The 15,524-nt window shown below is 36.4% G+C and overlaps 1 protein-coding gene across 2 annotated transcripts in view; it reads left to right on the forward strand.

Annotated features, from left to right (window-relative positions):
* Positions 1-15,524, forward strand: part of Grm5 (glutamate metabotropic receptor 5) — a 433,207-nt gene that overhangs the window by 317,581 nt on the left and 100,102 nt on the right. For both annotated transcript variants that reach the window (XM_051192180.1, XM_051192181.1), the window contains exon 3: positions 15-250. In XM_051192180.1, coding sequence (XP_051048137.1) covers positions 15-250 — 236 coding nt within the window. The remainder of the gene's footprint in view (positions 1-14; positions 251-15,524) is intronic.

Raw genomic sequence — 15,524 nt, forward strand, 5'->3', positions numbered from 1 at the left:
GTTTGTTTTCCCAGTGATGGCTGGGCTGACAGGTATGATGTGACAGATGGGTATCAGCGAGAAGCTGTTGGTGGAATTACAATCAAGCTCCAGTCTCCCGATGTCAAGTGGTTTGATGATTATTATCTGAAACTCCGGCCAGAAACAAACCTCAGAAACCCATGGTTTCAAGAATTTTGGCAGCATCGCTTTCAGTGCCGGCTAGAAGGGTTTGCACAGGAGAACAGCAAGTACAACAAGACTTGCAACAGTAAGCAGATTTATTGTTTCATTTAAAGTGGATAAGGCTATGGCTTATTGTGAGAATAGTGTCAATTTGTGTGAATTGTGTCATGTGGATTCTGACTATCATTTGATAGTGATGAGAACATTTCCATTGCCACTTAATGGCAATAAACAGGTTTTATTATTACTGACAAAAACATATCTGAGCAAGTGTTTACTCTATTGAGATTTAAAATAATTAAATTACCACTATTTATATCATTTAAAAAAAACTGAATGTGTTTCTGTAAGGCACTATGCTAGAAGTATCACATAAATTATCCCTAGAGTGAAACTACTCTTGACATCTCTGAAAGCAGGACAGCTGCTCTGTACATTTCTATTACCTTGAACAGTTAGCAAGGTTATGGCACATATGTCTAAAGAATGAGTAAGTAAAGGTCAAAGAGAAGGACTATTTCCTACTTCCAGAAATAGTAACAGGAAGTTTGGAGTGTGCAATTATAATGTTTTAGGAAACATAACCCCACTAAAACCATTATCCAGTCATTAAGCTAATACTTAGAAGAGCTCAACAATGTGACAAATTGTTACTTTAGTTAAAAGGGAACTGTCTTCAAAGTGTCATCATCTTATAAGTAAGGTATTTGTGCTGAGAAAAACTGCAATTCCATATAGTCAATGTTGTGAGTGATATACAGTTAAGGCAAAGAATTTGGTTATATGTAGCACAGCCTAAAATCTCTGCTTTTAAAGGCATGGTGAAAATTAATATGTAAGTCAGTTTCACCAAAACTTTGTTTAAAATGATAAGGAATGTGTGGAAAATTACTTATTTGAATTGTGAAATAAAATTAGGCATAAATTTGCAAAGAAACGGAATTTCACAGTTGCTGAGCCATTCTCATTTATCTTATGGGAACACAAGTTTGTGTCAGCTGTTGGCATTGTAACTCAAGACAATTCCAGCCCACAGACAGGTTGCCACATCCCTGCATCAAAATAAGGAAAATAGTGAGTTAATCAAACTCTCTCCTTTATGTCATGTCCATCCTGAATTTTGCTATCAATTCATTCTTTTCATGACATAATGGAGATAGTAGTGATAGTTTGTGCTTACCCTATCATTATTTGATGAAACAAGAACATAGTCACCTTATATTGATTTTTATTCAGGTAGCAGGGAGAGGAAAGGTGTGTTAACTAAGGTTTCTACTGCTGGGATAAAACACAAGAACCATAAGGGACTTGGGAGGAAAGAGTGATTTAGTATATAATTCAGTATCAAAGGATAGCAGGGCAGGAGCTCAAATCATGAACCCAAAGGCAGAAACTGATGCAAAGACCATGGAGGAATGCTGCTTACTGGGTTTCTCAACCTGATTGCTTACATAATCCAGGACCAGCTGCTTAGGAATGGCATCATACACAGTAAGCCAGGACCTTCCTCATCAATCATTAGTCACGAAAATGTACCATAGAGTTACCCACAGGCTAATCTGATGTGGGGTTCAGTTTCTCAAGTGAGATTCTCTTTTCCAAAATGACTGGATTTGTGTCAAGGTGACATAAAACTATCTACCAAAGAATGGAAGCTGGAGTGCAGAACATTGAATTGGTCACTGAAACCCCAAAATCTCAGATACATGGGCTGTGTTTGTTCCTCTGCTATCCAGTTCCCTGCTGCTTTTTCCCTACATCTGAAAAGGCTTATTTATTTCCTTTGCTTTTAGTTTTCATGAAAATAAAAAAAAAAACTTAAAGAATAAGCAACTTTTCCTTCACAATTTTAATTTTTGTTGCTAATTTTATGTTTTTGACATTTCTACACTCTTTTGGAGTAGACCTTTTCTTTCTTCTCTGGAGATTTGGAGTGCATAGATCTCTCTCTCTTCCTGTTCTGCAGTGACTTTGGCAGAGTGGCAGAGAGGAAGCATAGTTGATCTCTCACCTCCTGAGCCCATTTCATGTGCTTTCTAGCCACTCTAGTGTCTTTTTCTTCATGAAAATATGCATTTCCGATTCTACTTCCTTTAATTTTTGCTGCATTCTATCATATAATAACTTGAATATTGGCATGAATCACTCTTTGCTCTGTCATAGCTGGACATAATTTCTAGCCCAACATTTTTCAAAATACTCACCTTCCAAACACCAATGCTTGCAACTGTGCCCTAAGACATCTCTCCTTCTTTATAACCTTTAATTCCTTTCACAGCATTTCCTCAAACCAAAATAAACATCTATCCATTTCATAGGTAAGCTGTTTCATTATCTGTGCTTAGGCTACCTTTCGGTAGGGGATGCTCACCTTTTGACCTAAAATCTGATGATACAGTTACTTCTTCTTCACACAGTCATTCAGTGCCTGGGGAGCAATAGCCTCATCCGCAACCACTCAGAAGTAGCAGCAGGCTACAGAATTCTTTCCTGTTGTGTTATAACAACACACACACAGAGAGAAATTACCTTTTCATAGCATGTGAACATTTTATGGCCATCATTCAACAGATGTCTGTAGATTTCAAAAAGGCTTCCATGTTTATCTTTACTTTTCCAAATTCCTAGAAACTTTGTATATAGCAAATATTTAATATACACAATGAAACAAATGTCATTTTGTTTCTTTTAGATTCCAATAGTATCACAGTAACCTCTCAATCTGAAGGTCAAAACTGAGTGGGTCACGAAAGGGGAACAGGTTTCTTTACAGGTTTCTGGTTTTAAATCCAAAGCTTAGAACTTATTTGTATGCAGAATCTGATTTAATAATTCAGTAGGCATCTCTGGCTTACTTTAAGTGTCAGTGTGATAGAGCATCATTCATAAACTTGCACATTCTAGCATAATTCACACAACAAGTTGTTCAATTAGTAAATTAACAAGACATTTTAAGAATTACTGAAATCATAGGGTATGATGCTGTTATATGAGTCAATGATTTTCAAGGTACAAATAGTATTGTTAATTGCTTTACATTTAAAGACCCCAAAGCTTTTGCTATACTTTGCCATACAGAGTCATTTGCTATATAGAAAACAGTAGTAGTAGCAGCAGCATCCACCCATAAGCATTTACAATATCTACTACATTACTGATTACATATTCAAAAGGATGTCTAGGAGCTAGAAATGTTTGCACTTATATTACAGTGAATTTCCAGATAGAGTCTACAGTTTTTCTAATGAATGTGTCTCACAAAGGTTAGAGGTGAGTTGCTTAGAGTATCCCAATTATTATGCATTTATCAGACTTATATGCCATTCTGTTGAGGGTAGAACTGATCCAAGGCATTTGCTGAGACCTTGATGTATGAAGAAGAAATTCAGTGAGTTATCTAAACCCAGAACTAGTAATGGCCTTGGGCTACAGCCTTGGGGGTACTGTGACTTCAGATTCTGAGAATCCAGCCTGTTCCATCCTACAGGACTATGGTTATTAGTCCCAAGGTTACTGTGTGCCTGGTCTTTAATATTCTTGAGAAACTCTATAATCCCTGGTAAAAACATTGATTGATTTAGCTTCCCTCTGACTTTGTTCCATTGTGTGATATTTTCTACTGACTTTGTCTCATAACTCTCCTGAAAATAGTATATAAGGCACTGTACTTCTTAATAAACTTGCTTGGCATAAGACACAGTTTTTATGTAAGACTACCTGACCCCACCTGTTTTGTCATTATCTTCTCATCTCCTAGCCACCTCCCACTAAGGACCTGCCAAAGACAAATGACCTAGGTTTAGGCCACCATTCTATCTCTTATTTGATGTTCAAAGTATTCATTAGTGTTGTAGTTATTGCTCAGGATACTGAAAATATGACAGAAAAAGAAAACCAGAGTTTCAAGAGGAAATAATTATCTTAAAGGAAAAGCTTCCAGAATTTAAGAACAGAATTGTAAACGCCAAATAAAATGAAACACATGACACACTTAATACCAGGTAATAGATTTCTCATTGAGGCCCTAGACAATAAATAACATTTAAAGAAAAATAATATGATAAAAATTCTTATTTTACAGCCATGGTTTAAGAAAAAGGAGAATTTATGTTTCTAATTATCTATCCTGATGTTTGGTACATCTTATTTTCCTTGAAAACTACCAATCATCCAAAATTATTCCAAGAAATACCAAATAAAAGTCATATAGGTGGACTTAGAAACTATCTCCCAAGTGAAAAAGGATCTAAGGACTGAAACTTGAATCCAATATGTGCTGTGAAAGAGAGGGTGCTCAGACTTCAATTACTTGCTGGATGAAGGTCTATTGTATAAAATAGTAGATTTAGATTCAGAAGCCTACAAAGAAATTCAACCCATAAACATTGATAGGAGAGAACACAAACACAAACAAACACACGCACGCATACACACACGCATGTGCACACACACACTTTTCCTTTCCAAGGCTTGTTCTTAGTAGGTTATACAATAAAGTACACTACATGTAAACAGTTCCAATGCTGAAGCACATGCAGGAACCAGATCAAATTTACTATATAGTCTTGCTGAGCTAGTTGCTATAAATGTGTTTATCCATAAAACTGTGGCAACTGTGTGGGATTGCCCTTTCCACAGCCTTCACGATTGGCACAACCTTTAAAAAAATGTAGAGAATGGCTCCCAGGCCAGATGGTTACTAAATAAAGGAACTATTGTCCCCTAGAGCTGTGGCATGCCACTAAAATAACAGGACAGCCTTTCTATCAAAGGTAGGATCACTGAGATCATGGTGAAAAGCATGATTTTTTAAAAGATCATTTGCATTAATAAATTATAGTGAAGTATTTCTAAAAGGAATTATGATCTGGTATTTAACATCAAAGCATCTAAGTTCTACTCAAGTACTAAAGATACAGTATTAAAACAAGGAGAGTTATATATGGCCTCAGAAAATGCATATAGAGTGATGGTTATTTGCCACTCATTTTTTTTCCTAGATGCCAAAGACGCATAGCACAAAAAAAAACTATAGTTAAAATCATAGAGCATTTATTTTTGTAAAGTGGGAAGAGTACAAGGTGATACTGATGAGAAAATTGTACATTATATTAGATTATCATAGGAGAAACATAAAATCCAGAAATAGGATTTATACTGGTGAGCGGATACAGTTTTAATGGAGTAGTCAGCTATGATTTATTGAGGGAATGGATTTGCATGAAGTCCAGAAGATGAAGGAATGATGCTGACATTCCTGGACAAGGATCCAGAAGTAAGAAGCCACAGAAAGGCAGTCTAAAGAATGCACAGTCATCATACTTTAGGCAACAACTGGAAGCCAGTGTAAGAAATAGAGTTGGGTGTGTGAAAACAGTAGAAAGTGGCAAATGAAGTAACAGAGTTTGAGTTCTCATAGATCCTTGTGGGTGTTACATATTTTACCTGGCTTTAACTCCAGAGAAGTAAGAAGCCAGGATTTTAGCAAAAGGAGGACTTTAGAAGGTACCTCTTGTCATTTTGTTTCATGGCTGTTGTTGTTTGTGTTCTATTTTGAGGTCACTTTGATTGCAATCCACTTGCCCATGGACTGCCAGGTGATAAGGCATTTATTTCACTGTCTCTTTATGACAATAGTCATGGACAATCTGCTTAGGAAGAATCACTGGCTTTCAAAGCATCTGAAATAGTGGAAAGTGAATGTGGGTGTGAAAAAGTAGGGAAGAGCAGAGGATATAAGATGACAGTGTGAGAGAAAGGAAAATACAGTTAGAATTGATAACTCCATTATGAAAATGACGTCTGTTTGATTATGGTTGATAATTATGGAATTCTAGTCCACAAGTCACCTCACCTTTTATTGGGTTTTGAAGCTCATCCAGACAAGAGGGGAATAGATTGAAATAACGAGAGAACATGCACCACACACACACAGAGAGAGAGAGAGAGAGAGAGAGAGAGAGAGAGGAGGGAGGGAAACTTACAGATATTTGGGCATAGCTGAAATATCTGAGTTTAAGAATGAATACAAACACACAGTTGCTGGATATCTTTAAGCATGTAACACTTTGAAATGGTGTTAAAGATGATCTACCATTATTTGAAGAAATTTTATCTTCCACGAACCTTTGCTATTACTATTAAAACTAATGGAAATATCTTTTTATTAATATCACATTCAGAAAAAAATAACTCACAGATTCAGATATAAAATTCCTTCACATATTAGAGCAATGCTAGGCTAAGAGAGAATAGATTCATTCTTTTTCTCTGATCTCATAGGAAGCCACATTTTCAAGCTCACCTTTCAAAAACCAACCATTATTGGCCAACAAAATATGTTGTGAAGTGATGTGTGCCATTTATAGACATGATACCTAAAAGCTCACAAGAGATTCTAGGCTCACACTTCTGCCCACATCCATATGACTGAAAATAAGCCTTCAGGAGAGCCAACGTCATGTGATAGAAGTGTGGTTCCTTTAGTCACTTGGAAGACTCAAGAGCTTCACAGTTGGCCTCAAACTGTTATGTGAGCAATAGACACACTTGCATTGTGTTACGATAGCAGATGTTTGAAGTCTGTCATAGCAGCTATTAATGCCAAGGACTTGCTACCTTCCTGTTTTTGCCAGTGGATAACAATTATCAGGCTTTTGTCAAGATGTGTAAATGCCAGTCAATGAGCAAACTGACTACTAGAATTATAGGATCCATCTGTTACCATAGCAACTCCCCAGTGACTCACAGTTTACTTCCTTTTGGAATATATCCATGATATTTAAACTGTTGCTTCCAAAATATTGTACAGATTAGAGGATTCATGATTATCAGAACAGATACTAAACAGTCCCTGAATGGCACATGATTTATTTTCATTTAATGAGTTATTGAAATGAGTCCGGGGATCTTATTAATTTAAGTTTCATAAAGAAAAACTGTTTTTCTTTATCAAATTATCCTTTGTTTCAAAAGTTTAATAAGCAAAATCATGAGCTTATTTTAAGAAAAATGAGACAGAATTCACAGGCTAGTTGTCCTTTCCTTCTGATGTTTTAATTCTCCTACAGATATTTTGAATACAAAATGCATAGGAAGAAGGGAGTGATGGAAATACTGAGGTTGTTGATGTGACTCAATCAGTAATTGATATTCACATAAGAACAAAAACATGAATCTGGTCTCTTGCATCCATGTATAGAGCAGGGTTGAAAGAATGGGAGTGGGCATGGGTCACTTTGTGGACTCAAAATTAGGTCATTGACAAAATTTTAAAGGAAAATAGGCAGGTGGATTAACTGGAATGATTCTTCACAAGGATGATAAGGTCTCCTAAAATATTTCAAGTTTGAATTTACAAAGGTTCATGTTTACAGATAACTAGAAGAAATCTGAAAAAGATTTTAGTGTGCTACAGTGATGATTTAAAAAATTACCTGCACAAAATTACTGATTGTAAGTAGAAGCCTGTATGGAAGCAATAGGAAGCCAAAGAGAGTGGTCAATGAAGTCTCTTTAATGTACATCTTCAGATATAACTTCAGGAAAAACTGAGCCAATTGGACCCAAAATTTCTACCAATACAAGGTAAATTCATATATTAGTAAATGTGAGTAATATTAAATTGACTGGAACATGGTAGCATAGTTGTTTCTGACAAGCTTCAGTATTTGAAAAGTTAGATATATAGGTCTTTAAATGCCACTGTGATTTGTGGTGTTACTTCAATACTTACCCCTTCAATTCCTCAGCTGTAAATTTGGGATAATCCACCTAATAAAAAGCGCCTGAGAACATACTATGAGCACTTAGTATAGGGTCTTAGCAGATGGCTTAGGAGAGAAATGTCAGGACACAGTACTCAATAGAGGGGATCCATGAGAAATGTGTTTGGGTTTTTGGTAATAGCTCCGTTCTAGCTCCTGGCATGTAGACTATTTTATGAGTTCTTCCTTGTCATAAGACAGAGAGAATAGGACCACATGTCTCTTCTAAAACAAATACCCCTTTGTGAAGACCCTATCCTCATGACTTCACCCAAAGCTGTATACCTTGGAGAATGTGTGAGAGGACACAAATAATGATGCTTTCTCAAGAAATTTCATAGCACTAAGCATTCTAAAACTTCAGAATAAATTCAAACTCTTAATTCTGAAAATGGGATCAGTTAAGAACTGAATTGTATGAAGAAAGAGAAATAAATGGAAATCATGAAGTCTCCATCAAAGAAGAAAAAATCTAGAATGGTTTGTGTACTTACAGACTATCTACAAACTTGCTGCACCAATGGTTCAGATTAGCAATTAGCATATTTCACTTTAATTGATGTGCTTGCTAAATTTATGTCAGCTTGACACAGAATACAGTCATCTGAGAGGAGAAAACCTGAATTGAGATCAGGCTGTGGGCCAGCATGTAGAGTATTTTCTTAGGTTAGTGATTGATGGGGGAGGGTTCAGCCCATTGAGGGTGATGCCATCTCTGGACTGGCAGTCTTGGATTCTATGAGAAGATAAGATGAACAAGCCATGTGGAAAAAGTCAATAAGCAATACTCCGCTGTGGCCTCTGCATCAGCTCTTGCTTCCAGATTCTTGCCCTGTGTGCGTTTGACTTCATTCAGTGACAGGATACAATGTGGAAGTGCAAATTCCATTAGCCCTTTTATTCCCAACATGCTTTTCAGTCATGGTGTATCAATGCAGCAATAGAAACCCTAATTAAGACAAGTGGTAGATGTTGTTTCCCATGGAATACACAAGTAAAATAAAAAAGCAACGTGAAGCATGTTTAAATGCCTACTACAATGTCCACATTATGGCAAAGTAACTCATGGCATATTAAAAGCTGACCAGCAATATTTCTTCTGTGCCCCTTTGTAGCACTGTAGTCTTGAGAATCATCAACTATTTCCACTTATGTTCTAACCTGAAAATATGCTTTCAATTTATAGTTGTTGGCAGTACTAGCTAAGGAAGGTATGTCTGAAAGTTTAATGTGATGACACCTGGTTAGAAAGGATCCATCTGCTTCACACCTGCTCTATTTTTGTGACAACTCTTGGTGCTCTCTACCAAGCCTCTGAATTCCACATGACTTTTCTCTATTTGGGCTGTGGTGTTGGAGAGTTATTATAGCCCTCTTTTCCCTGAGCTAAAAGTCATATTTTCCATGAAGATAATATGTTTTTTTAACAATTGTTTTTAATAAAACCATTAAAACATCCTTTGAAGATTATAGCACCCAAGCTGTCAACCATGGCATACTGAATACAATGTAAGTTAGTAGTGCTAACATGTGCTAGTACATAATTTTAATAGCAATTGAAAATAGTGATCTTAGTGGAAGGGACACTAACCCACTAGATAATCGTTTGTCACAATACTTTGACTACACTCAAAGAACGTGTGTGGAACACCTTTGATAGAATACAGAGACACCAGAGACTCAAGCAGTATGACACAGAGGTTGGCGTTTCTTTTATTTCCTTGTATTTCTCTGTATAAAAGAACTAAAGTAGGGCACATTATCATCTGAGACCAAATTTGGCTGTTTTGTTCTATCTTTTCTCAGCAAAATAAAGATAATAAACTTACTTGCCTAGACATTAGAAAATGTCCCTGTCTGGATCTTGGGCATTTGAGTTACTTAATCTGCTCCTGGGTAAGCCACCAGAAATTACTGTTATAATATTTTAATTTGGGGGGAGGGGAATGAGTCGTTTTGATTTTGAAATTGTTTATTTTATTTAACTAATTATAGTTTGAATAACAAAATAATTTCTTACTTGTAATTCAGGCATTGTTTGATAAAATTACATCTTATTAGTGAACGTTGAGAAATGGTGATTTAAATTTTATTCCCAGCAGTAATATCATCCTAGTGTACTAGGGTGGGAGGGTATGGTTAAATCCAGGAATCCTAACAAAGTAGATATGCTTGGCCATTAATTACATTTGTATTGCTGTAATAAAACACACTTACCAAAAGCAACATATAGAAGGAAGAGTTTGAGCTATGTTTCCAGGGAGATAAAAATCCATCAAGACAGGGAGTTGTGGAAGTAGGTAATAATTATGGTGGCAGAAAGAGTCAAGAGCTCACATATCAAACCACCAACAGGAAGCAGGTAGAATGGGCTTGGAATGACATACATATTTCAGATCTTACCTCAAGTGGCACAGTACCTCCAACAAGGTCACCTGTTAAGTTTCCCCAAACAGTAGCACCACCTACCAAGACCATGGGGAACATTTCATTCAAGGATACCCACCAATCCCTGAAAAGCAGATAAAGGAGCAGTGATCAAGGAAGGAAATGAGGTTCTCAGTGGAAGTATAATTCAAAGACTTAAGATGTAATGACCTAACATCTTAGATTTATGTAGTAAAAAGAAAGAAAGGCAAGAATGGACTCAATCCAAGTCATCTTGATCTGATCATGGTATTATTATTGATTATTATCTTAGGCAATTATTTCAAAGTAGGCCTTTTAGGGTTTTGTTGGTACCAAAAATATCTCTGTTTCTTACTGATTGTGTCTGTTCTTTATCTTAAGATATTTGACCATTGGGCCTGTTGTTCTTGGTGTCCAAGGCAATTGCAGAGGAGAAAGACTTGGAACAATGCAGAAGCAATGTGAGGAAACAATATGGAGAGACACACACACACACACACACACACACACACACAAAAGCACTGCAGTCAACTATGTCAAGGACTAGACACTCCTTAATAAGTGCTATCAGAACCCAATTCTATTTCCATAACAAAGGAGAAAGCATAGGCATGACATGGAGTGTGTTATTTCAAATATGGGATCCAAGGTATTTAGTGTTGGAAAGAAACAGCAATCACTGGTGTAAAACTTATATAATCAGTAAACAGTTAATCCATATGGTAGCAGGTTGCTTTATAAATAACAATTTAACTCATATCATGGGTTTTTTTTTTGCAATCAAAATGAACTAATGATAACTGCATTTTATTAAATAAATTAAATTATATGTTTTAAATTACTATTTGGAGAAACACAGTCTTTCTCAATCTTTATTACTATAAATACTGCCACCTTTGTGTTATTTAACTTCTTGTAAATATACTTCAATATAGGGAACACTTGTTAATATCTCATTTCCTATGAGTCGGGCAATGCATAACATGACATGCTGAGTCTACTTAAAATTCCTGAGTGATAGGATTAGATACTTTTTCATAATGTAAAGTGTTCATCAAAACTAGCCATGGGATTGATATTCTATGAAGCCTATTTATAAATATTACACTGTCTTAATTTAATAATTTGCAAAACTTAAGTGGGGTCATTACCACCATCATTATAATAATTAACATTTTAAGCAATTGCTTGCTAAGTTCTGCACAATCATATTTTGTATTCCAATAAATCTTATGAGATAGTTACCTCACATGTGCCTGTACTTGTAGAAAAATAAAAACTTAAAGTGTGTCAGTGCCTTCTTTGAGATTATAAAACTAATAAATGGCCTAATAACCTCGAGCCTCAGGCCATGTAATTCAAAACAAATTAAACCTTGTGCATCTACAGAAGATTGATTACTCTGTTACTATTAAATTTTTATTGATTTCATAACATATCATGTATATAACAAGTGTCTGGAACTCTATGGATTAAAACTGCTTTTATATGTAGGTGGTGCCCAATGCATGCTTGTAAAATGAGTGAATGAATGAATACGACAGTCTGGTTAAAAGGCAAGCTGAAATTTTCCTCTCTGTTTTAGCCTTTGTTGATCTGGTGGGTTATTATTCAAAGGACAGTAACATCCAACTTATAAATAAACAATACATTTTCATGATGGCAAGGTGGATAATATATTTAATTGCTTCTCTTCATAATGTCTTCCAAAATATATTTTACGATACATTCTTTTTGGGTGTGATGTGCTGTTAAAAATTTCTATGAATCATCATATTCTTCCAATCATTACTTTTCAACTTTGATTTTTTTTTGAAGATAGATTGATAGCAGACACTAAGAGAAAAGAAGTTATGTGACTTCCTGGTGAGATATGAAGGAACATCTACTTACTACAGATAAGGCACAAATAACAGACGAGAAAAAGTATTCCAACCATGTTTAACTTGATGAAATAATGACCATCACTTCCAGGAATATGGATAACTCAAATGCAACCACATTATTGAAAATTCCCATTCAGCATGAGGCTGTATACATAAAGCTTTCTTGCAACTTTAGGATAGCTCCAAAAGAGTCTGTTCTTCCCAAGTAATTGTTTCTTGTTTGTATACCCTCAGGCATGAGCCCCATAACTCTTGTACATGGATGAGCTGCCTTGGACTTAGCTTACTCAGTCTTAAGAGTCTTAAGAGTTTCTCTTCACCTTCCAAAAGGAAGTGGCTACAAAGTAATACAATTCCTTTGGATCTTATATGACTTCTGCTCCTTTGTCCAAAACAGTCCCTGAGCCTTGAAGATACATGATTTTTTTCTTTCCTTTATGGCTGAGCATTTGGCCATTATACCACAGTAACAGTCACTTTTTCTCAGGAGTTTATGAAACTCCATGGTAACTACTGCATACTGAAAAAATATATTTTCATCTACAACTGATGGTGAGAGAAAAAGTAATCTCTAGCCATAAATACAGGTATTTATAAGGTAATTTGATGAATACACCATATCAATTTAATTAAATATAGCTGAAGTTTTTCCCTTTATGACCTGTGATGTGCTCAGCCACAGGATATATTTTTATCCTGGCATATAGTATCAAACAATGATTCCCTCTTATAGACCACTATTTGAAAATGAAAGTGGAAATTGTTTGGTTGGCAGCCATAACTACTACCCCACTATTAAACCAGTTAACACCTTTGTCTGGTGTGTTGACTCAAAGACAATTACAAGCTCCAGAAGTGAACTGGACAATTATCGCACCGCAGTTAATTTCAGTTGCATCCTGTTTTCAATTGTACAGCCAAAATTTGTTTAAAAACAAGGACTTAGCATCTTGTTCTGGCATGCAAATAATATGGGAGATAGCTTTATAATATTTCTGAAATCACACACACACACACACACACACACACACATATATATATACATATATATATATATATATATGATTATATCACTCATTCTACCCAAACCCTTTCATGGTTTTTTCTCTTTCAAATACACAGCATCCATTCTCCAAATGTTGATATAGGTACAAATGCCAGAGAAAGCAAAAATTTGCCTAAATATAACCTGAATACAAAGAAATAACTTTTATGGATTGGGAGAGTATTTTTGTGCCCCTCTAATCAACAACTCAGACAGTAATAATCCATCCCTAGTGCTGGGACCACCTTATTGCTTCCTAAAGATCCCATTTCCCACCCATGTATGACATCTTAATTCACTTTTCTTCTGTCATACATCCTTCTGAAATTCAAATATAATTGTATTAATTTCCCTGTGGTGAGGTATTATTTATGATGTATTAAACCTTGCCTGAGGATTCAGAAAGCAAAGTCAGCCACAAGCCATAGAAGACAGACACACACCTTTAATCCTAGCAACCAGAAGCTAGGGGGTGGTGGCACACACCTTTAATCCTAAGGATTAAGAGATAAACAAATCCCTGTAAATTCAAGGCCTCCCAGATCTACACAATATTAATTCAGTCCTGCAGAGAAACAGCTCACACAAAGATGATCTCAGCACCTGGGATCACATGCTTTTAATCCCAGTACTAGAGGGCTATAAAAGATAGGAACAGGGTCTTCAATTGTCAGTATCAGGAATTCATTCTCCAGCTACATTGAGGATAGGAAGACATTGAAGTCTCAGGATTCTCCAGGCATGCTGAGGAGATTCTTCTGTCTGATGTTTGGTGGAGCCAGGATTGCATTTCAGTTTGAATTAGTGTAAGAGCTAGCGCCCAGCTGCTTTGCTTTTCTATTCTTCAGCTGAAAGCCTGAACCCCAATATCAGTCTCTGGGTCTTTTATTCATCGACCAACATTTCACAATCAATTTCCTAATTCTAATTGCTTCCATACCCCTCTTATCACTTCTTTCTACCTCTCTCTCTTTCTGCATGCACATGTGTCTCTATGTATGTGTTTCTGTTTTTCAATTCTAGGTTTTACAAATCTGCATATTAGCTTTCCATATCAAATACTCAGAGATTAGAATTACATTTTTCTATTCATGCAGTGAATAGAAATATATATATATATATATATGTATATATATATAAATTTTACATATCTATCCCAGTTCCCTCTCCCTCCCATCCCATCCCATCCCCCCCTACTCCACAGGGAGGGTGATGCCTTCCAGGAGGGATCATCAAAATCTGTCAAGTCATTTGGAGTAGGGACTAGGCCCTTCCTCCTGCCTCTAAATTAAGGAAGTATCTATCCATGGGGAATGTGCTCCCATAGTCCTTTTGTGCACCAGGGATACATCCTGGTTTCACTATTAGAGGTCCCTTAGACTGCCCAGTCCTTCTAGCTGAGACCCATGTTCAGGGAGTCTGAGTTGGTCTAATGCTAATGCTGCTTTCCCAGATATCAGTATTGACCCTTGTTCAGGTCAGCTGTCTCTGTGGCTTTCTGTAGCCTGGTCTTGATCCATTTGCTCATCACTCCTTCCTCTCTGCAACAGGATTCCAGAAGTTTGGCTCAGTGTTTAGCTGTGGGTGTCTCTTCTGTTTCCATCAACTACTTGATGAGGGCTCTATGATTGCATATACTTAGTTATCAATCTCATTATCAGGGAAGGGTATTTAAGGTAGCCTTTCCACTGTTGCTAAGATTGTTAGTTGGGGTCATGCTTGTAGGTCTCTGGACATATCTCTATAGTCAATTTTCTCTTCAAACCTATAGTGGCTCCCTCTATTATGGTATCTCTTTTCTTTTTTCTTTTTGCTCTCATCTATTCCTCACCTGACTCAATCTTCCTAGTCCCACATGTTCTCATCTCCTCCCCTTCTCTTTCTCCTAACTGCCTCTCCACTCACTGCCCTCCCATCCACTCCCAATATACTCAGGAAATCATGTTCCTCTCCCCTTCTGTAAGGGCCTTGTATGAATCTCTTAGGTTACTCCTTGTATCCTAGTTTCTCTGGCAATGTGAATTATAGGCTGGTGTTCCTTTGCTCTATGTCTAAAATCCATATATGAGTGAGTACATACCATATTCCTCTTTTTGTAACTGGGTTACCTCACTCAGGATGATTTCTTCAAGTTCCATCCTTTTTACTGTGAATTTCAAGATTCCATTTTCCTTTTTTTTGTTTTTGTTTTTGTTTATCTTGAGTAGTATTCCATCGTGTAAATGATGTGCCATGTCTTCTTTATCCATTCTT

This window comes from Phodopus roborovskii, unplaced genomic scaffold (assembly GCF_943737965.1).
Source record: "Phodopus roborovskii unplaced genomic scaffold, PHOROB, whole genome shotgun sequence".
Classification (NCBI taxonomy): domain Eukaryota; kingdom Metazoa; phylum Chordata; class Mammalia; order Rodentia; family Cricetidae; genus Phodopus; species Phodopus roborovskii.